Source organism: Crinia signifera, chromosome 8, assembly GCF_055691185.1.
Source record: "Crinia signifera chromosome 8, ASM5569118v1, whole genome shotgun sequence".
Lineage (NCBI taxonomy): Eukaryota > Metazoa > Chordata > Amphibia > Anura > Myobatrachidae > Crinia > Crinia signifera.
This window is the reverse complement of record NC_139224.1, coordinates 42,253,356-42,277,882: the sequence shown is the minus strand read 5'-3', so window position 1 is coordinate 42,277,882 and position 24,527 is coordinate 42,253,356. Positions and strand designations below refer to the sequence as shown.

Below are 24,527 nucleotides of genomic sequence, written 5' to 3'. Positions count from 1 at the left end.
TACAAGGGTATGGGGAGATGAGGTGGGACAAATTTTATGCAAAATTGTATAATTTAGCCCCACCCCTACAAAACAGAGCGACAGACATCCTTCTTGCCAAACTGTCCACAAGTTCCTGCAGAACAGCCGATGGTATGTTTTGCCATTTCACCTTAAGTACATTGATCAACTGTGACACTCAAGAAGGTAGAGTCAAGCTAGAATGCAGCCGTTGCTCCAGATCCTCCCAGAGGTTCTGGGAAGATCTGGACTCTGAGCTGGCCAGTTCATCCAGTTTATCAAATTTTCTGTAAAACCATCTGAAACAGCCCCATAATGCCACCACCTCCATGCTTTCCTGTACCTACTGTACACTCTGGCATCCGCCCTCTTCTGACAATCGCCAAACCCAAACACGTCCATCTGATCTGACATTCTATGTCTCCACAAACCCATATCTGCTGCAGAAGCACACCAGGACGCTTGCACAGATGTGTTCAATCACTTTTGTCTACATACAGTAGTGTATTTGACACTGCCTGAATTTCACAATGGAATTAAAAACCATTTATGCTTTTGATGCTATGTCATTTCCTTTTTCTGTGGCTGCTGACTTGTTCAACTGAAGTGAGTTGTGACTTGTTCACCTGAATTTTATTACAATACATTTTTTACTTATAAATGCAAGTGGGAAAATATTAATGACTGTCGAAAATCACAATTTCAGCATTTTTGCATTCTATCAATGTCCACATATGACATGTCGTCATTCTGAAAATGATGACATACTAAATGATGATGTTCAGAACATGTTGGCTTTATGGTATGTGACTTCTTTGTGTTCCCACAATTTAAGCGCAAGATGAACCAAATTTATTTAGAGTCACCGGAAGTTGAGTGACTCCACTGCAGTGGAGACCTTCATCCAGCATGTAGAAGACATGCCTGCATTCGGCCTGGTCCTGTTGTTTTACCAAGTGGTTTTGAACACATGCGACCTTGCATAGTCTCCTCTGGCGAATACTTTGAACAAAATGTGATGTTTACTTTCATCTTATACTTTTTGTGCATTCGGAAATTTCTTGCACGCCCTTCATATTCAACACCTCTCCCAAACTGATTGTTTTTTCTGCCTTTGATATCCGCTATATCCAGCATCGGATTTGACCATTTTGGAAGAAGAACTTTGAACTACAACTCTCTTAACCCTTTTATTAACCTTGCCATTATTGTGGATAGAATATACGGAAAGGATTGGCATTGGCTGGATAACTGTGTGACTCGTCTTCAAGAAGCCACATTATAGGAACTAGATCAGAAAGTAATTGAACCTCTCCCCGGATTATCCCGTGTCATTTGTGAAAGGTGGACTCTGATGGGATAATGGTAATCCCGATCTATTGTGTGCACTAAGTACGTCTTTGTAAAGGAGGTGTCGATTAAAAGAGATTGCTTTTTACAGCTAAATGAACACAGGATGAGCGGCCGCGGCGGTAACACAAGAGGATGGGAGCGGTGTCTGTAATAAACAAAGCTCTACAAATCTATTATTGTAATGTATGGAGTAAGTCAAGACACTGCATATAATACAGGAAACCCTTATGAATAAAATAATCACGGCACATACCACATGGTAGTCGTCACTCACCACTTTTGATACTTAGACTATTATATTGTAAAGTCTAAAAGTAACCTGATTCCTTGTTTCCTTTATAGTACAAAATATAGTACAATCATCTCACAATGAATAATGATTGAAACATTATTTTTCCTAGAAAACTTTTAATATTCTGTAAATGTAAAGCTTTAGATGTTTCAGGCTGACAGGACCGGTTTGGTAAACGATACTCTGGGCACTTGTTCAGTGTTTTTTTCTTGGTGTGTGATTTTAAAAGCAACCGGTTTTGTAACATGCTTGTTGTGACCACCCTAAGGGCCAGATGTATCAAGCTTCAAAGAGTGATAAAATGGTGAGTGATAAAAAACCAGCCAATCAGCTCCTACTTTACAAACCCAGCCTGTATCATGATGTACAGATGGAGGGCCTCTCCGCCAGCTCATCTGATTCCCTGAGCTGGCGGAGAGGCGCTCCATCTGACGGGGACGTGCAAGCATCTCACATAGGGTGGCCAATCCCGGAATCGGGATCGGCGGGATCCCGGGATTTGGCCCCTAAAACGCCGGGATTTCAATCCCAGGATTGGAGTTTCCAATCCCGGGATTTCAGGATTAGACTGCGCATGCGCAGTCTAATGCCGGCCAGCGTCTGAGCGTGTGCTCAGGCGCTGCCCGGCTTCTCCCTTCCCCGGCAGTGCATCCCTGCGCAGCGTGACGAGTACAGAGGTCACGCTGCGCAGGCCAAGGAGCTGCACAGAGCCAGTGTGGCTCTGTGCAGCAAGCGTTCGCCCCCGCCCACCAACCCGGCTGGCTCCCCAGAAGCCCGCCCCCCGGCTCACTGCCCGCCCCGCTACCCGCCCATCCACCCACCCTCCAGGCCGGCTCCCCGCCCATCCACCCGGCCGGCTCCCTGCCCATCCACCCGCCGGCTCCCAGCCCATCCACCCGCCGGATCCTCTGACGCCCGCCAACACACCCGGCTGCCCGGCTCCACAGACACCCGGCCGGCTGGCCGGCTGCCCACCCACACACCCGGCCGCACCGCACCCCACCCCACCCCACATGTAAGTAAATATGTAGGGCGGCTGGGGTGCGTTTTTTAAATTAGGGAAGCCGATCCCGGGAATCCCGGGATTAGGCATTTTTCAATCCCGAAATCCGGGATTGAAAAAATGCTCCGGGATTGGCTTCCCTAGTCTCACATCCTTGTGTGTCCCAGTCACTCGGTGGCGGGGAGTGGATTCCCTGCCCATCTCCGCTTCAGGGAGACAGGCAGGGTTAGTGGGGGTGCGGGCAGCGACTGGGGAGCAGCGGGGTGGCAGCGGAGGGCGGCGGCAGGCTCCGTCAGAACGAGGCTCATGAGCATCTTGTGGTCCTACTGCTGACGGCTGATGATTGGCGGCGGATGGAGAGAGAGATCTGCTCCATGTGTTGGAACTGATTGGCTGGTTGTTAATCACTCTCCCTTTTATCACTTTTTGGAGCTTAGTACATTTGGCCCTAAGAATCTTGAGGTATAGATGATTTGGTGTTTGTTCATGGGAAGTCCTGATGTGTCTAATTAGACTTTATCCTGAAACAGATTTCCAATGCCCTTGTGAAATAAATCTTACTATTCACTTCTACATTGCAGCTTTTCATACTGTACGTTCCAAAGAGAAGCTGCATATAATAATACAGGAAACCATTGCGATAATGCAATTTTCATTGGGGTTCAGTATGATTTCCCAACAGTCAGTCAGATAAAAAAAAAAAAAGTAGAAATGTCGGCATACGTCACGCTTGCTTCTGGCGCGCTTCGGGCACACTATTATAATATACTTTATGGCCACTTGGATCGTGAAGTAAGAACAAGGCGGTTTCAGAGCAAAAGTAGTGACAAACTCATGTCGACTCTTTGAATTATCGACATTGTAATTGTTGGTATTTTCATCATGTCTGCATTTTAAATGTCTGCATTTCAACCCTGTCCTGATTATGACCTCGTCGCTATTTTGACCATCGCCAATGGTTGTCAGAAATTGACTGTATGCCAATCATTGTGGAGAGTAATTTTGGATGCCACTCTCCTATAAGTTGGGCTTTCCGGAACCTGTGTGTCTGCACTTATACATTACACGCTCTATATGCCTCTATACTGTGTGTAGTCAGAAATTTGGCATTCAAAATGGGGCACGAGAATATCATCAAGTTCCCCGTGTCTATAGTTATGTAACCTGTTGCTATTCAAAATGTCAACATAATTAAATTAGCCTTTGGTTTAGGCTGCAAATAGGAGTGTCATCATTATGACTCAGTGTTATGAATGTTGACATGTCAATGTAGACATTCTGAAAATGTTGACATTCAGACCACATTGACATTACGACATTAACATATTAAAGATGACAACTGTGCCCAATAAAGACAAATACAGAATCCACTTGTGACGATGCGGAACAATGTCCCTGGTATCTCACATACAGAATGCATGATAGTGTGTCATGCCTTTATGGGCACGGTGCACTATGGGGGTTCAGACTTGATCATGAGGCTGTGAATTCACATATCGGGTGATAGCCGATAGACTGTGCATTGTTTACAGCTTGTAGTACGCATGTGCGAGGTCGTCCTGTGATAAAATCCTACTTTTTTAGTGCAAATAATATTTATTAAATTAAATTCAGTACAACAAATTGGTTATAGAGAACAACATTCCGTCTTACATACATCACAAAAGGCCCCCATACACTGTGCGATTTGGGCCCGATTTCACCCGATTCGGATGGATCGGGCAGTGAAATCGGCCCAAATCGTATGTGCAGACGTCCCATCCAACCCGATGCGCGGTCCCGTGCGCATCGAGTCGGGGTCGGGAGGTCAGACACTCTGCACATAGGATTTGGTAAATCTTATGTGCAGCCTGGAGGCGGGCAGGGGACGCGGTGTATGGGAAGCAGGAAGCTGAGCAGGGCGGGCTGATGCAAGGAGCCGGGCAGGAGTGGGCGTGGATGAACTGACCTGGGCGGTGATCGCCGCAAGCAGGGAGCCAGGCAGGGGAGACAGTGGTCCGGGTGGTGAACGCAGCGATGGGTACCAGAGACCCTGTAGCGCGGGCCATGGGGAAAGCCGGACAGCAGCAGGCACACATAGAAATGAATGGACAGTCAGTGATTGGCTGAGACCTCTCTCATTCAGAGAGCTCTCAGCCAATCACTGGCTGTCCATTCATTTCTGTGTTTCTTTTACTATGTGCGCCCGCTGCTGCCCGGCTTCCCTTACTCTACCCGGCAATCTGGTCCCCTCGCTGCCCAGTGAGTAAACTCACTGCCTCTTTGTGTCCCCTGCCCGGCTCTGTGCTTGCAGCCCCCCCCCCCCCTGCCGCCCCGCTCTGCTCAGCTCAGCTCCCGGCTCCCTCTGACAGCAGCTCCCCGGGGACTGCATGACAGCAGCTCCCCTGGGGAGTTGTCAGTAGATTAGGTCCGACTTATCCTTCGGACAAGTCGGCCTAATGTATGCAGGCCTTAAGCTAATGAATGTGTTACAAATCTACGTTAATGGTAAAGAAACATTGAAATAATACACCCTAAAATATAATGTAATAGAAGTGATGTGTAGATAGGGATGGGGACAAATCTGTCTTTAAAGAATATACATGGACGTATAAACACTTACTCATATATGTATATGTATGTACACATATACATACAAACATAGATATACACATGCACATAAAACAGGGAAAAAGATAGAGAGAATTGACAGAATAGAAGTATAGGTGGAACAGATGGATAGAATAAGAGTATAAGAACAGAAGAAAAAAAAGAGAAAATCAAGAACTGATCCGATATGCAAGATCCTACTTTTTTAAGTGCTGGCCTTATGCAAGTTGATTGACAGGCAGTCAGAGTTTGGGGGGTGGTAACTGCCCATTTTCTGGGAGTCTCGGAAAAAGCAGGCGTGTCCAGGCTTTTGAAGGGAAGTCATGTGACGTTACAGACTGCACACACTAAAAAAATCAGGTATTTCTTGATAAGAAAAGGAGCGCAATTGTCATAAAAATCAATAAATTCATTAATACAGTAATACAATATAAAAAACCATAAATTTCTGAATAGAAATAGAATGTGATCACAATGACATCTGTCGGACACTTATGCAAATTCTTACATTATTAATTCCAACAGTAGTTACATCCATAAATTGCAATACTATCAATATGCACATATATGGGGATTGGAATTTCCAATTGCGTATGAGTAGGCTCAGATTTAGAAAAGCATGGATATACAAAGTCCCAGTATAATAATAAGCAGCCAGCAGTACCAGGTGGTTGATGTTATTATCGGTACTTCAAAACAAATGGGAGTTGATGTTGATGTCAGCACTCCATGTCGACAGAAATTTTATCCAGGTTAATGTCACGGCACTGTGGCCAAATAATTGCTGGAGTAGAATATGTGCTCACCAATTGTTGAAATTGTTGATTGTCTCTGGAGGGAAATTTCCAATCTTACCCCGCTGTCGAGCTCCAGGACCTGAAGCATTAACACACCTTGTGAGCGCTGTGTGCGGAGGGGTGTCTGAAGAAATTGCACAGGTGCAAGGACCGCTTTCAATCAGCTTCCAGATGGCAGCACTACTGCCGCTTGTACACACTCGAGCTGGGAGCGGAGAAATAGCCGCACAAATACGGCGTCACCCTGGGTGGCAGGTGAACTGGCTGTAACGTTATTCAACGTATGCGCCAAGTGTCCCACAATCGTCAAATGGATCACATGGGGACTTAACGTGTTTCTCCGGTATAAACCAGTTTCCTCAGAAGATCTTCATCAGGATCTTCTGAGGATACTGGTTTATACCGGAGAAACGCGTGATCTGTGATTTGCATCGTGTGTCTAAATATATAACACATTTGCAACATCACAGATTGGCTATTATACACTAGAAAAATCATTAGATGGCTGTTAGTACCTTCGGAGGTACCCACCAAACCTGAACCCTAACTATGTTTGCCTCTTCCCATCGTCGGCGGATGAGTGCAGTGCTAGGCTTCACCTTTAGCAGCCGCGTTCGAAGGAGCTGGTTAGGCCGGCTCCAACCCTGATGCCCCCAGGTCTTATGTGAGGCAACGTGACCACCAAGATGGAGAGATGACAAAAAGGGTGCACTAACTAAACCTAATGGAACAGTGAAATACCTCCACAGGCAACAAACCTCTGGGGAGAAATCCTGGAGCAAGGCCCCACAGGACCCCCCGGAATGCAACAATGCACAAGATTGAACCAAATAACCCAAATAGTAAATGTAACAATACACAGGATGGTAACAGTGGTCAAAATATACCAACGGAGAAATGAATGCAACAATGCACAAGATGATACCACAAGTAATAAATGCAGTCAACCCCTGACTTATCTGAAAGATGGGAATCACAAGAAGCACAGAGGTTGAGCAAGCTGGAGAGTTGAACCTGGAATCTGGCTGAGACGCAGCACAGGGACAGGCACACAGGAGCACTCGATAGCAGGGCACTGAAACTGAGAACTCTGATAGTGACAAGCTACCCAGAACTATAACCAGCTACTGTGCCCAGCAGACGCCGGCCTTATATTTAAAAAATGGCGCCCTGCGGCGTGTGACATCAGCCGCCGCCCCCTGATGCGTGCGTCTGGGTGCCTGGGGCGGAAGTTCGGGCCGTTGCATAGCAATGGACCCAATGCTTACACTCTGCCCGCTCAGCTATTGCTGGGGAACATGGCCGCCGCCCACTGCGTACCGGAGCATCACAGACGGCAGCGCTGCCGGAAGCGGGGAAGCAGCAGTGGTGGTGCCTATCAATGGTTAGTGATTGCAATTGGATTTTGCGTCTACTCGCAGGCTGAAAACGTTTTGCAGGCGTATTTCATCCTTGCTCAGAGCGGGATTTCACTCTGAATGGGCGGGGTACACGTGATCGCAGGTTTCTGCAAAGTAGCAGCCGTGCGATCAGGTATGAATAACCCCCAATGTTCTCTGCTTTGCGTTATTTGAATTTACAGGGAGAACTTTGTTCTGAAATATAACAATTACAATCAGTAAAAGGGCTTTAGAGCTCCTGACAAATAAATAAAGGGTACGGCCATGTCTATAAGATGCCTTGCTAAAATACTGTTGCTTGGCATGCTTCCATGTTCTAGGAAAATGTGGTCATTAAGAGCACGATTAAGGGTTCATATTTCATTTTGCCTAATTTTAGCAAGTGGTTACAGCACATTCCTTCACAGGGCTGTTTCTACCCGGATTTAAGGTAAAAACTTCATCTAGGGTGGTAGAGATGTCACCACTCATTCACCCCCACCTATCAGCCAATCTAGCGTTTCCTCTCTCTCCTCAGTACTTCTTAGTATTTTCACTTTCTAGTACTTTCACTTCAAGAGCACTTTGCTAGCCCAACTTATTGCTGTGCTGTGGTGGTGAGGGGATGCAGACTGAGTATTCCTGGATCCCCTGGTAAATCACTGCCATAGCTTCTTATAAAGGTGGGCAGCAAGGGCAGAGGGAGCTTGTTACAGCTCAAAGATAAATAGAAAGAAAAATACGGTGGTTCACTGCGCTTAAAGGCTAGATTTTCACATGTATTATTATATAAATGATTAGATATAGCTTTAATATCCAAAACAATTCTGCCAGGCATAGTTTTCTAAATCGATCATCACCTCTCTTAAGGCCCATACACACTGGTCAACTTTGAGCTGAAAGCCGATCAAAACAGCAAGTTTGAGCAGCTTTCAGCTGAAAGCCGCCCAGTCAGGGCCGGAGAAAGCCTCCCCCCGCCCCAGGCAAATCCTCCGCCCGCCGCCCAATGCACCCCCCACCCGCGCGCTCCCGGGGGGGCGAGCGAGCGATACTGCGGCGGGTGGCCACTTTCCGGGAGGAATGGGGGTCCGGGCGATACTGCAGCCGGCGCTTCAGGGGGGGGGGATTGCAGGCGATACTGCAACGGGCGCCTGTGCTCCGGGGGGTGTGCGGGCTGTACTGCGATGGGTGCCCGCAGCCTTCGTGTCCGGGGGGGGGGGGAGGATAGCATTGATTCATGGGCGGGATGGGGGGAGGGAGAGGGAAGCCCACTGTCTTACCTGTCCTGCTCCCAACTTTCTATGGTACCTCTCCTAGGCGGCTCATTACCGCCCTCCAGTGGCCGGCGCCCTAGGCTAGTGGTGGCGCCGGCCCTGCGCCCAGTGTGTATGGCCCAGCGATGAGCGGTGATGCGCGCTCCTGCATAATCGTCAGGAAAGCCGTTCATCTGCTGGTATTAGCAGCAGATGAGCGGCTTTGAGGACGGCCTTGCAAACCGCAGTGCTATGCAGAGCCGCCCCCGCCCCTGACAGCTCCAGGCAGGAGAAAAGCCACTCAGTGTGTATGCACTGACTGAGCGACTTTCCCCCCAGTTATGACAGCAGTCATTGCTGTCCATACACACTGTCATAATTTGTTAAATTCCAATGATGAAAAGTCTCTTGGGATTGCCATTATGAAATGATAAAAAATTAAGTGGAACACTGTGGTTTAGAGCTTTCTGTAAGATTTTAAATCTATGCTCTCTAAACCGGATTTTTAAACTTAAAGTTGTTCTTCCAACGTACTGTAAAGCACATGGACAATAGAGAACATAGATACAATAGGTTGTTTCATGGTTGATAAATTGTTTGACAGAATGTGTACTCTTATTGTGATTGGAATTAATGGTATTCCTTCTATTAAGCATAAATGTGTAGGTTAGACAGACTGTTTTATTACAGCTAAAGTTAAAAGAACGATTAGGTGGAAGCCACATGCTTAGTGGCAACGCTGGTTGACTTAGGACTTTTGTTTCTTCTATACATTTTTGTAGAACTTTATCATGTTTTAAAATCTCAAACTTTGTTTAGGATGATTCTCTTCACCTCTCTAGATTTTACATTGAATTTAGAAACAAAGGATATATATAATATAATAATATTGTTCTGTCGGCATATTACTATATTTCGGGTGTTTTGTGTATCTGGATTTCTTTGTGTTATCCACCATTTTATGTAATAGATTCATCCTAGGTACTCAAAAAGGAACTAGGAAACATAGATTGTGGGAATTGCAAACTGTGAGGTGCCGGTGAAACCAGATTAGTAAGGAAGCCAAAGTTCGCAAAGGTTTTCAAAATATGAGTAACCAGTTTCCCGTCACATGAAATTCCTTGGTAGTGTTTCTATCGGGTATATGCAGAACAAATGCAAAAAGATGCAAAAAGATATTATCAGATGTGTTTACTTAATGCAATTGTACCAAATCACGGTAAGTGTTGCACTGTATGCCCATTTATCACTTATTCACTTACTACAGTACAATACAATACAGTACAATACAATTGCATTAAGTAAACACATCTGATAATATCTTTTTGCATTTGTTCTGCATATACCCGAGAGACACACTACCGAGGAAGTTCAAGTGACGGGAGTCTGGTTACTCATATTTTGAAAACCGTAATTAATTTTGGCTTCCCTACTAGGTTGGTTTCACCTGCGCCTTACAGATTGAGATTCCCACAATCTGTGTTTTTTTCGTGTATGCTTTGAGGTGTTGGTAACTTCTTAGGGAATTACATCAGTAAGGCGGCATTGCGCCATCAGAGAGGTCATCTTCTGTACACTGCTCTGCACTATTGTAGCTAAAAAGCAAAGAAACCAGGCGCCTGTTATAGGAGGGAGGGACAGGGGTTGAGAATACTGAGGGCCGGATAGAAATAAGAGTTAAAGGAAATGAGTATAGCAAAGAATTATCGAAATTGAATAAAAATAAAATCAAGGGTAAGCAATAAAATATAAATTTTTTTATTAAAAAGTAAAAATAAAAATTATATAATGGTACAGAATGTTTACAGTCCCTTTATGGGAAAATTAGAGAGCACCAGTCCAGGAATCCAAGTTGTACTAGCTTTCCCTATATAGCCCTACCTGGAGTCCGTCCATGCAGGGTACTCCAGCGTGTGAAAGTCCGCTGCTTCAGCATGCAGCGGAGTATATTTTCGGATTGTGGGAGGAAACCAGAGTACCCGGAGGAAACCCAAGCAAGTACTGGGAGAATATACAAAGTCCACACAGTTAGAGCCATGGCGGGAATCAAACCCATGACCTCAGCGCTGTGAGGTAGTAATGCTAACCATTACACCATCCGTACTGCAGAATATTTGATGCTCTTATAAAGTGCACATCCCGCTCCTCGTATAGCTCTGGTGAGCTTAATGTATAACCCTCTCATTCTGTCTGTGCTCAGAGGCTTTCTGTCTACAATTGCGGTCAGCATTCTCACTAGAAAAACACACACTTTTCTTTTATTATCTCTTACACTTGACCTTTTGTGTTTGTAGCACTTCTTCTGAACTCTAAATCTGGAATAGTTGGCATCTGTCCTATATTGCAAAGCTTGCTAATACTTTTAAATAAGGGCAGGTATAGTTCTATCTCAGTAATGAAACACGTTGCTGCTGAGGTTTTGAACTCTCAGCCTGTGCTCTTGTTCCAAGACCATGAAAGACAACACTCAAGTTGACTTTGATTTCATTGTATATGCAACAGAGTTGGCTGCATGGTTTGATTTGAATCACAATCCCCTCTGTGTATAATGTATATCTTGTGTATGTTCCTGCTGTACAGTAACCTTACTCTTATCGGTTTAAGTGGTAATTCACTGTTTATCCACAGACATTATCTACTCTGGTATTTTTGTCTTTATTTCATGTCAAACACATGTCACAGTGTTTGTTTGTATATATATATATATATATATATATATATATATATATATATATATTTATATATATATATATAACTTTATTTATGTGTGTGTGTATATATATATATATATATATATAGAGAGAGAGAGAGAGAGAGAGAGAGAGAGAAGACCCTTTTTTTGTGGTTTTGCGCCACACAATTAATAATTGTTATGTCTGGGCTGCCTAACTTACAAAATCCCCTGTTGGATGGGGGAAAGGAAGGATATGGATAGCAATTGTAAGATGGCACCCTTTATAGTGACCTTTGTAATTAGATCAGTATAGCCTTGTAATCGTTTTTAGAGCAAGCAAGTCCATAAATTTCAAACATTTATTAAAAGTCTCTTTATCCACAAAATGTTAGTGGCTGTTCCAGACCTTTATAAGGTTCAGATACTTCAAAATAGCAAACAAGTATTCTCAATGCGTTTTGTCCCTGTGCGGGACTTCAACAGGGGTTTGCAGATAACAAACGTTACTTCCAACGGCCTTCACACGCGGAGTATATGAACAATAAAGTGATTTAATAGATCTTTGTAAAGAATTCCGAGGTACACTGTCTTTAAAGGCCCCCATACACTAGGGCGACTTGTCCTCAGGACAAGTCGCCCGACTTCCCCCTGAGCTTCCCCGGCTGCTCCCCGGGGGAGCTTGATTAGATTGGCACTTGATGTGCCATTTTTTACATGTGATAAATCGTCTCGATTTATCACATGTAAAAAACCCGGGGAGCAGGGGGGGGGGGGGCTACAGAGGTGGGAGCTGGTGGGAGCAGGGGGGCTGGGGACGCTGCGGGGGACAGCGTCTGTGCGGCGAGGCGGTAGAGGGAGCAGGGGGGGCTGGGGACGCTGCGGGGGACACAGGCTGCATAGAGCCGGGCAGAGGGAGCCGGCGGGAGCTGTCAGTGCTAGAAAAAAAAAGCCTATACAATGAATGGGCAGCCTGTGATTGGCTGAGCGCTCTCTCAGCCAATTGCTGACTGGCTGAGAGAGCGCTCAGCCAATCACAGGCCGCCCATGCATTGTATGGGCTTTTTTTTTATTATTCAATACTGACAGCTCCCGCCGGCTCCCCCTGCCCGGCTCTATGCCGCCTGTGCCCCCCGCAGCGTCCCCAGCCCCCCCTGCTCCCTCCACCGCCGCGCCGCCCCACTAGGTCCCAAGTCGGGTGGTCGGACGTGCAGCAGGTCCGACCACCCGACGCAGATCCGATGCGCACGGGACCGCGCATCGGATCTGAGGGGACATCAAAACTAGCCGATTTTGGTCCGATTTCGGCCAGATCCGACTGATCTGGCTGAAATCTGACCAAAATCGGCTAGTGTATGGGGGCCTTAAGACTCTTTTTATTCGAGAGTCCTTGTAAGGGCCTCTTAATCAAAAGTAAACACTATTGTTGTGACTTTTGCACTATGTAATCTATTACATTACAGACCTGATGAAAAGACTGCACTTGGTCTTGAAACGTTGTCGCACATGTCTGTATCGATGGTATAATATAATACTATTTTGAACACAAGCTCGATGAGTGCCGCCTCTAATTTCTACAAGGAACCTGCTGAGGGAACCAAGTGGATACTTGTATATATCTCTACTCTGGAAGGAACCATGGCATGAAGGATTTGTCCGGAGTGCAAAACCCTGCCTGCAAGTATATATATACATATATATATATATATATATATATATATATATATATATATGTGTGTGTGTGTGTGTGTGTGTGTGTATATATATATATATATATATATATACTTGTAAGCCACTCAAAGCAAATGCTTCAGAAGCTAGTAGATGTAATTTCGCTTGCTGCCAACAGATGGCAGTGTTTCGTAGCCACACAGGCACTGGACATATGTATATATATATATATATAGAGTATTGTAGAACCGGCACACACAATCCTCAGTTTTCAACTGCTGGGGTGCCAAACTTTAAGCATGTAGTTCCGAGGGTACAGACAAATATAGTCTTTTTCTGTAAAGAGCACTCACCAGTCTTCCAACTTAGATGCAAGTAAAATTTAATACATCACCAAAATCTCTGACAGGTTGCCGACGTTTCGAGCCTCTGTGGGCCCTTTGTCAAGACAGAACAGATGGGTGGGTCACAGCCCCAGAAGATAATTCACCATAAACATTCACAGTGTTTAAATACCCTGGAGGCAGGAAGTGCTCCACCAGATCGCCAATTAAGCACACAATGTTACACAGTACTTATGCAAACAATCTATCGTATTGTAAATCATTACAAAGTATATAGGGGTATAGTATACTGTACTTACAAATTTGCAGCCCATATAACTAACGGTAACATAGTCTTTAAGCCGACTGATACGGCGTGCGTTCCACTGCACTGGAACGCACAACCCGGAAGTGGACGCAGTATGCCGGTCATCACGCGTCATGCTATTCATACGCGCACCCGGAAGTCGCCTCACACTCCCTTATCTTCCCTGGTGCGCGGTACCTGAGAGCAAAGTTCCTACCACATCAACAGGGGGAAACTCAATGTGCATCCTCTAATAGTACCCTCGCGCTCCATAGCGCTTCCTGAAACGCACAGCCATATTAATGCTGCGCTATTAAGATTTCCAACAATAGAAGGATTACTGTAATATTAGCCAAAATATGGGGTTTTTTTGCGTCCACTTCCGGGTTGTGCGTTCCAGTGCAGTGGAACGCACGCCGGATCAGTAATGATTTACAATAATTTGTAATGATTTACAATACGATAGATTGTTTGCATAAGTACTGTGTAACATTGTGTGCTTAATTGGCGATCTGGTGGAGCACTTCCTGCCTCCAGGGTATTTAAACACTGTGAATGTTTATGGTGAATTATCTTCTGGGGCTGTGACCCACCCATCTGTTCTGTCTTGACAAAGGGCCCACAGAGGCTCGAAACGTCGGCAACCTGTCAGAGATTTTGGTGATGTATTAAATTTTACTTGCATCTAAGTTGGAAGACTGGTGAGTGCTCTTTACAGAAAAAGACTATATTTGGCTGTACCCTCGGAACTACATGCTTAAAGTTTGGCACCCCAGCAGTTGAAAACTGAGGATTGTGTGTGCCGGTTCTACAATACTCTATATATATGGAAATTCTTTCTGATTGACTGTGTTTCCTGATCTGTGCACCCATTGGATACAATTGGATTCAATATTAACATCTCTGTTGTGAATATTACTGCGGAATTGACACCTTAAATTATGGCATGGGAGTGAGTTATATCTCAGAAGTGATTTTTTTCACCATTCATTTTTGTGATACTTTTTTGATACATTTCTTTTAAGAAAAGTGTTGTAGTTTATGTAATACTAACGTGGAATCCTGGTAGTTAAACCAAAATTGATGTGACAAAGTTTGATTAAGATACACTAATGGCTACAAGTTTATTAGTATTGGATGAAATCGCCTTGAGCGATGCGGAAAATATTCAAATCAGTTTAACTGATGATGAAATAGACAGGGTACTCTTCACTGAGTTAGATTTTGCTCAATTACCCTCTGCTGATCATTTCCATAAACTACATAGACTAAAGCGAAGGGAGATTGACTTAACCCTACACGGGCAGTTTCTCTCGGAGTATTATCGAAAGAAACGTATTCCGAGAGGATTTAGAATCAATAATACTCCCACCATCGGCCGTCGGAATCCATCTTTCTGCGTCCGATGGTGTGGAGTACTTATTAAATGCTCCCTTGATTTAATTGCTCTTGTCGTTGAAGAGGTTGGCTCAGAACTCAAAAAAATTAAAGTGGAAATCTCTGAATACGAAAAAGAATCGCTAGGCATTTTGAAGGCTGACAAGTCGGAGGATTGGTTGGGGCGTATACAATCCCAAATTGATAAATATAAAGCCGAGTTGATAGCCTTCAAAAGAAAAAAGCTTGAAACGGTAGAAAGCGATTATCAGAGACACGTTGTTTATAAGTGGTTGACTGGTGAGGGTTCTTCCCAGACTACTGGATACCGATATCGAGAAGGGTATCGTTCTAGACAAACACGATACAGAGAACCTGAGTCACATTTATCTAACTCTTCCTCTGAAACTGACACGGGAGATAGTTTACCTCCTTCTCGAGGTACCTCCTACCAACAACCTACTCCATCTTTTTTAGATCAGGGCACCAGACCCGCCCGCAGGGACGTCTTAAGTCGACGAGCAAAAGACCGCACCCGCGGAGGGGTGGGAAATCAAGGCGGAGGGCAGCCAAGAGGGTACAGGGGGTACAGGAATTGATCTTTAACTTATCCTCCAAAATCCTTACGTACCCAGAGAGCACTTTGCTCTCGAAGGGTTTGAACTTCATCCCCACTCATAAATTTAATTCCTTTCAGTGGTCCATTGACCACTTTAAAATGGGGAGGAAGCTCCGCCTTCGAGAGCATTTTGACAATAAAATTACACAGGCACCATCTGGTGCATCTCATGTCATGAAGATCTTCAAAAAACCAAGCACTTATGACCCTATTAGCACGAATGCTAGTTTGAAGACCTTCTTGAGGGTGGTGGACCAGAACTGTAAAGAACAGGCCAAACATAATCGTGTCTTTGATAACTTGTCCTCAGATGAAAGGGCAGCACTGAAGGGGTTACAAGAAGATACCTCGGTGGTTATTCGTAACGCCGATAAAGGCGGCTCCATCGTGCTGCAAGATTTCTCTGATTATGACAAGGAAATCAGGAGACAACTGAGTGATGAAACTACTTACCTTGAATTATCCTCTGGTCCCATGGGGGCCATTAAAACTAAAGTGGATAAGTTGCTGATGATGGGCCTTACCCAGGGTTGGATTGACGAGGAGACTGTGGAATATCTGACTGTTGAACATCCGGTATGTCCTATCATATACACGCTACCGAAGATACACAAGTCCCTCGTCAATCCCCCTGGACGCCCCATAATCTCAGCAAGGGGCTCCATTCTCCAGCCCCTAGCCAAATGGTTGGACTACCACCTACAACCTTTGGTACAAGCTACGCCAACTTACCTCAGGGATACTTCACAATTCCTTGATGAGATTAGGGGTTTGGGTGTTTTAGAACAGGATTGCCTGTTGTGTACAATGGATGTTAATTCATTGTACACAATTATTCCTCATAAAGAGGGTATGGAAGCAGTAAAATCAGCCTTATCTAATGGTTCTTATGTGGGTCCACCCATTGAATACATTTTGAGTGTATTAAATTTGGTACTAAAGTACAATCATTTTCTGTATCAAGAAAAATATTATATGCAGGTGGCGGGGACCGCCATGGGGTCCAATGTGGCCCCGGCCTTCGCTAACCTGTATATGCACGAGTATGAGCAAAAAAACATATTTCCGCATTTCTCCGGGCAGATTAAATACCTAAAAAGATACATTGATGATGTATTCCTTATATGGCTTGGTGATGAGTCTTCTTTTGTTGAAATGGTGTCTACTTTGAATGGTCTGGCTACACCAGTGCGGTTCACCTATGCCTCCAGCTCTGAATCCATGAACTTCTTGGACATTACAGTTATAAGGAAAGGAGCATTCCTGAGTTATACTCTGTACCAAAAAGAGACTGACAGGAATACCCTATTATGGGCCACGAGTCATCACCCAGACTCTTTAAAATCTAACCTTCCTATTTCACAATTTCTCCGAGTTATGCGCAACAACTCCGAGGAGGAAACTATGGAAATCCAGCTGGCAGAATGCAAGCAGAGATTCCTGAATAGGGGGTACAGCCTTAAAACTGTAAATAAGAGCCTCATGAAAGCAAGAAACAAGTTTTCGAAACAAAACAATGTTTCAAAGGAAGCTATGACAACTCCTAGAATGATCATCAACACTCATTGTGATACCAATTTCAAAAACACCCAGCGTATCATAAAAAAGGAGTGGTCTTTAATCACATCTGACCAAGCTTTCAGAAAGATGGGTCCAGCTCCTCCCTTGCTGAGTGTCAACAGAGGACCAAACCTCAAGGACCACCTTTTGAGACCTAATCTGAAACCTACTAAACCGAATAAAGATTTATGGCTCACCAAGAAGAATGGGTGCTACAAGTGCCTGGGGTGTGCCACGTGTCGAGCACTGATCACAGGCACCTTTTTCTGCCATCCCCATAATGGCACAAAGATTTATTTGAAGCATCGGTTGTATTGCCAGTTAGACCATGTGATTTACTATCTTATATGCCCGTGTGGCCTCATGTACGTAGGAAAAACTATCCGTACCCTACGCGAAAGGATAAACCAACACAGATCCTCTATTCGGTTGTCCTACTCCACCGGTACCACCGATAAACCTGTGGCTGCACATTTCGTTAAAGAAAGACACCAACTCGCCACTCTGAGATATATGGCCATAGACTGGATACCCCCCCCCCCCACCACGAGGTGGAGATAGGGGCCTTATGCTTCTAAAAAAAGAAGCCCAGTGGATTCACCGGTTAGACACGGTGTACCCTAGAGGATTGAATGAGAAGACCCATATGAGCATTTTTCTCTAGGGACACACATATCTTTCGTACAATATGCATCTAATATGTATTTTTTGGATAATGTTTTCGTGCTTGAAGCTATCACAAGTCACATCTATGAATATTTGATATTTGATACATTTATAGGTTGATAAGTCCAGGATAGACATATTGGTGGATTTGTTTTTAGTTATCAGTTTGGCAGCTTGAGGTGAGTGACTCGTTGGGTGAATTTTTTCCCCAATGAGCTACCCACTGGACTGTACAGCTGATTTTTAATTAAGTGTTTTATGTTGTCTTTGTCTATAGAATAAATACATTATCATTGATGGAGATGTGAACTGGAGGCAGTGAGTGCTACCAATTGATCGCTAGCTATCCTCTTTGTTGTTTTTAAAAAAAAAAAAAACATATTTTGGCTAATATTACAGTAATCCTTCTATTGTTGGAAATCTTAATAGCGCAGCATTAATATGGCTGTGCGTTTCAGGAAGCGCTATGGAGCGCGAGGGTACTATTAGAGGATGCACATTGAGTTTCCCCCTGTTGATGTGGTAGGAACTTTGCTCTCAGGTACCGCGCACCAGGGAAGATAAGGGAGTGTGAGGCGACTTCCGGGTGCGCGTATGAATAGCATGACGCGTGATGACCGGCATACTGCATCCACTTCCGGGTTGTGCGTTCCAGTGCAGTGGAACGCACGCCGTATCAGTCGGCTTAAAGACTATGTTACCGCTAGTTATATGGGCTGCAAATTTGTAAGTACAGTATACTATACCCCTATATACTTTGTAATGATTTACAATACGACAGATTGTTTGCATAAGTACTGTGTAACATTGTGTGCTTAATTGGCGATCTGGTGGAGCACTTCCTGCCTCCAGGGTATTTAAACACTGTGAATGTTTATGGTGAATTATCTTCTGGGGCTGTGACCCACCCATCTGTTCTGTCTTGACAAAGGGCCCACAGAGGCTCGAAACGTCGGCAACCTGTCAGAGATTTTGGTGATGTATTAAATTTTACTTGCATCTAAGTTGGAAGACTGGTGAGTGCTCTTTACAGAAAAACACTATATATATATATATATATATATATATATATATATATTTATTTATTTGTGCGTGTCTTTTTGTTGCAACTCCTCTCTACCAGCAACTCATTTCAGTGGCTGAGAAGTATCAGCACATTTTCTTAGATGCTGAAAATTCCTTTGTTTAAACAAACTGCCAAGTAATCCTTGAAAACAAAGGAGAGACTCTCACTTTCCATTGTACTCAGTAAAAAAGGAATTATACCTAAATAAACAAGTTTGGCTTAATAACCCTTTAAAAACCGTACAGTCTATCCTGACACTACTGTGTTTGATGTTTGTGCCGCTATGATATATAATAGCATAATAATTGATGGGAGGCAGATTAGGCATTCTTTCAGTTTGGCAGTTTGATTATATATGTATATTATTATTATAGTGATTTCTGTTTATACGGTAGATCTAGCAAATAGTTTGATAAAGGCCACGCAGCCTAACTGAAGCTGCTATAAAAAGACATCTACACTATGCACACAGAGGTGCACGCAATTTGGTCACTATGGCCCTTATTCTGATCGGTGCGGCTGGAGCCGAATATGCGGCCAGGACCGTGCGTGCGAAACCCCGCCTTCCATACGGATCGCCAACTCCGTCCGTATGCGGTAAGAAGCTGGCCGAACGGACCGCACGTGTATTTTTCACGGAATACGCCTCCTCCATCTCAGGGAACCTCCCCCATCATTCGATGGTCGCTGACCATCGAATGCAGGACCGAGTGCTCCACCAGCTCCCGCAACCTCAGACCACACGGGCATTTTTCCGTGCAAAAGCAGGGATCTGGGCGGGCAGCTGACATCTGTCATATGTCCGCCCCCTACACGTGCGTCACGAGTGCATTACCATACGTACGCCCAGCGTTTGCATGGAAACGCCCATGAAACGCGGGGCGTATGCATATGGTAATGAGCCCAAATAGCCCTTCACGCCCCTCTGCACCCCCTGTTCGGAGTGTTCACATATCATGCGGGATTTGGCCGTACGCCCCGCTCGCACATGCGCAGAGACGCCTCTGCACATGTGCAGACCCAAAACATCGGCGGCCCGAACGCACACGGATATAACCGCACCGATCAGAATAAGGGCCTATGGGACAGCATCTTGTTCTGGGAAATAAAAGCAACTACCCCAATGTAGTCTACTGCATTGCCTCTAATCTGCCCACCTCTGAGACCGTGGACTTGCACCAGCCCTATTACTGGTGCCAGAGATCTGTCTGATATTGGATGTATATCTACATTCCACAATTTTGGATATCCTGTGATTCAGTCTACACACCCATACTACTTTGTACAAATGCGGATTTTCTGTCCAGTTATCCATATATACTGTATAAAAGGCTAAATGCTTTCACCATATTGAGGCGAAGTACCGCCAGTGACCACTAGTGGCCATTTGACGGGCCAAATTACTCCTTAACAACATGTTTCATTACGCTGTACAAATGGGAACAAAGAGATTTCTTACCAAATCTCTCACTTTCTGAATCTCTCATCCTATTACATTTCACCCATAGAATTTGTTTTATGTTCTTAATATGGGCGTTCTTTGTTTTTGTTTGTTACTACATTGGGGACAACACTTTGTGTTAAGTTTGGAATCTTACCATCGGATCTTTTTAGATCATAGCAAGGGTCCCAGTAGGCTAAAACAGCATTGCCAGGCCCCATAAAAACATGTATTTAAGTGCCTGGGGGTAATTTATTTTGTCCTGGCCTCCACATGTAAATTGGCTGCATGCAGTAAAACAAAAAAAATCCTAATTCATAAAGGGGGGAGGCCCAGTCGCATACCCTTCATTGGCAAATACATGGCCAAAAGTATTGAGGCACAAGTGTTGGTTTTCAAAAAGTTTGCTGCTTCAGTGTTTTTAGACCTCTTTGTCAGATGCTACTATGGTATGCTGAAGTAATTTTACAAGCATTTCATAATTGACAATGGATTTTAATGACAATTACAGTACATTACATTTATGCAAATAGTCATTATTTGCAGTGCTGACCCTTCTTTTTCAAGACCTCTGCATTTCACCCTGGCTTACTGCCAATCACCTTCTGGGCCACATAATGGCTGATGGCCGCCCATTCCTTCCTATTCAATGCTTTGACCTGTCCGATTTTATGGGTTTTTGCTTGTCTCCTGACCAGTGTATTGTAATTAGCTCCGATAAGCCATTGCATTATTTAAGATTAAAGGGGAAATTGACTAAGATGTGAATTAGACTTCACATGTAATGTTGGTATGGACAACCAATCAGATCCTGGCTTCTATCTTCTAGAGGGTGCTAAATAATTGAGAAGTAGATTCTGATTGGTTGCACTTAGCAACATCACATGTGAAGTCTTATTCCCATTTTAGCAAATGTCTCCCTAATTGCTTTAAGCAGGCGAAACCAAATCCCCAAACTCAGCCCCGGTTTAGAGTGAAAAAAGGGCTGCAGTGTCTGAAAACACACAGGTTTCACTAAACGTTTCTGTTTTTGGGAAGAAATGTGTATAGCAAAAATAATAATAAATGATGCCGTCATTTTGTCACTACGAGATTATAGTGTAGGAAATTAAGAGATAACGGAATTCATTTATAAGGAGGAACATATTTTCTATATTAAAAAGGTAATGCAGCATGCTGTTTTGTTTTAAGATAATGTCTTAAAATCCCTAATGTCTAATTAAATTCCTTATATTTCTACTATTAATTACATTATATATTGTTCTCAGCTTTGAGAGTAACTCATTATTAATGGTGATAGTATATGTTTTTACTTGTTATTGAATAATTAACCTCTAATACTCTGTGTTGATTTTAAACATTGTGATTTGGAAGTTGGCTATATTTTCTGCCAGCCCATTATCGAGACTGCCCACAGAAAACTTTGTAAAAGCACACCCCACACAAATTTTACTCTCTCTGCACATGTTACATCTGCCCCACTTGCAGTTCACATGGTTTTGCCCATTTTTCAAACAAATTTGTACTGCAATCAGATCTGAATAAAGGCCAATGTGTGTTCCATTTACAGTTGTAACCTGTTCATCTTGAGATTGATGGTACTGCCAGCAATAGTTACTGACAATTGTGATCCTACTAGAATAGGGTACACTGCAGTTTATACCTGGGCTTTGTTGTTAATGCTGAAAGAATATTCAATATACTTGTATATGTGGGCATTGTCTATCTCAATTACTTTTATCCCTTATAAATCTAGAACTGAAATTTAGCCATTCATACATTGTTTGTTCTCTCTTTTATAGATTGAAAATCTTCAAGAACAGCTCAGAGACAAGGACAAGCAGTTGGGAAACCTGAAAGATCGAGTCAAGTCCCTGCAGACGGATTCCAGTAATACGGATACTGCCCTCGCCACCCTGGAGGAGGCTCTCTCTGAGAAGGTCAGCACCTTTTTTACAAAGGGGGTTTAGGACACTGAGTGTCCTGAGAAGGCGCCTAGGGAGAGTGGGTTTGCTGAAGCTGCAGTTTCGGTAATTTGGGGGTCAAGCCCAAATGAGTAGAAATGGTAAAAAAGAAGGAGGTATGAAACACATGCAACAGGTGTAAAAGTATATATATGTTCAGATTTATTACAATAAAATAAAAGTAATAAACATTAAAATGAGGGTAAATGAGTTTGCTATATAGCAATGTTAAAATGGCTGGTACCAAGAAGAATTGTGTAAGCAAGGATATTCACCCAGAGTCCAGAACGAGTAGTTCCGGTGTCCGTTCCTATGATGCTTCCTTTGGATATGTCCCAATTTTGGAGGCCGGTTGCTTTAGCAGGGACTTTGTAGGAGATTTCAATTTCTCCTTTCCAGGGACCACCTGCTGGTGTGGGGTTCAACCTGGTGTAGAGGATGTTTTCCGAGTCCCAATATTTCACAGTCGCTGGGGTAGTTATGGAAGCTGATCCGGGCACACTTGATGGAGACAAATTATGAGTCCAGGTGGTGGGTGTCCTTTGCTTTACTACACAAACGCGTTTCGCTTAGCAGCTTTTTCAAGGTGATCACCTTATTCAGCTTATTCATTTATAGCTCTATATATATATATATATATATATACTGTATTTACAGCTTATTCATTTATAGCTACTGTATATAGCATCTTAACATTACAATCCTAGCAGTGTCCCAACAGCTCCTGCTGAATTGGTTTTGTCTGTGGTTAACACTTCCTGAATAGACAATGGGGCAGATGTACTGTATTAAGCCTGGTAAAGAGATAAAGTGGAGATGAGGTGGAAGGTGATAACGCACCAGCCAATCAACTCCTAATGGTAATTTTTTTTAACATAGCTGATTGGTTGGTGCGCTATCACCTTCTACTTTATCTCCACTTCACCAGGCTTAATACATCTGTCCTCATGTGTTTGAATGAGGACAGTGGACTGACATCACTCTGGTCACTCCTACTGTGCTGGTTTGGTGTCAGATAGGCAGTGTTGTCCATGAAAAGTACCCACTGGATCTTGTGAACGATGGACTCCTCGAAATGTAGTCTTTAGGAATCAGGTTATACTTTTAATGTACCACTGAAAACCGAAGTAAACATTTTTGCCTTGAATCGTCCTTCAATACTGTCTTCTGTCTATGGACTTTGTTTTCTTGCCTTATTCTTCTCTGAACTTTTGTCCACATTCATAAAGATCAATCTGTTATCAAATGAAATAATAATTATAATTTATTACAGTGAGCACCGTCACTTCCATGGCTTTATCCTCTGTCCCTGTCATGACTAAAAGTCTGAAAAAAAATATTAACACATCTTGACAGGTCTAATTGTCACATCAGTGGTTTGAGGGTATATCTAGTCTTACATTATGAGTAGATGGACTCTGGGCTTTCTAAATAGTGTTATTCGCCAGACCCTCCAAGCCGACATTCCCAATGGTCTCTTGTAGATGATGGAATCCACTTCTCTTCTCTCTCACTTGCAATTGACCATATCTGATAACTCCTATGTTCGCCTTGGGCTTGGTTCCCGCTACTGCAAGAAAACACAAAAAAATAACCATGTTAGGAAAAAAATGTTTAGCATGCATGAAGACTTTGCCAATGCAAATACATCTGAAGCAGAAACATATTTTTGAGATTTCTCCATGTTAGTTGTTAATCAAGTAGAACTCCTTTAACAGATGTGTTTGACATCTCGGCTCGTACCGATGACAGGCACAGTAGTCATCCTTTTCTGACTGACTGCAAGTGCAGAGAACTGTTTATTAAAAGGTCCATTACATAGTCCAGTCTTATGTAATCACTGTAAATTACGCTAAGTGAAAGCATCATGAAAGCCATATGTTTCCCCAAATTCTATTAGGTTTTGTGCAAAGTAACTTGTTTTATTGATGAGATTTGACTTCCTACATGTGGACAAATAAACAAGATATTGGGCAGAAGACCAACATTTCTGTTTGATTTTAGATAATATAAACTCATGCTTATTCTTGATCCCCGATATAATTTGTGTTATTTCCCATGTACTGTACATGATATGCTGTATATAGTGTCTCCCAATTGGATGTTCACTACATAAAGAAAATCTAAAGGCTTGGTTAACCCTCTGCCATTTTTGAAAGCCCATGAAAATTAAAATATTACACTTGATTGCAACAT

General features: G+C 43.5%; 1 protein-coding gene across 12 annotated transcripts in view; it reads left to right on the top strand.

Annotated features, from left to right (window-relative positions):
• ERC2 (ELKS/RAB6-interacting/CAST family member 2) overlaps positions 1 to 24,527 on the top strand; it is an 875,436-nt gene that overhangs the window by 272,841 nt on the left and 578,068 nt on the right. For all 12 annotated transcript variants that reach the window (XM_083156222.1, XM_083156227.1, XM_083156223.1 and 9 more), the window contains one exon: positions 22,170 to 22,307. In XM_083156222.1, the coding sequence (XP_083012348.1) occupies positions 22,170 to 22,307 (138 nt within the window). The remainder of the gene's footprint in view (positions 1 to 22,169; positions 22,308 to 24,527) is intronic.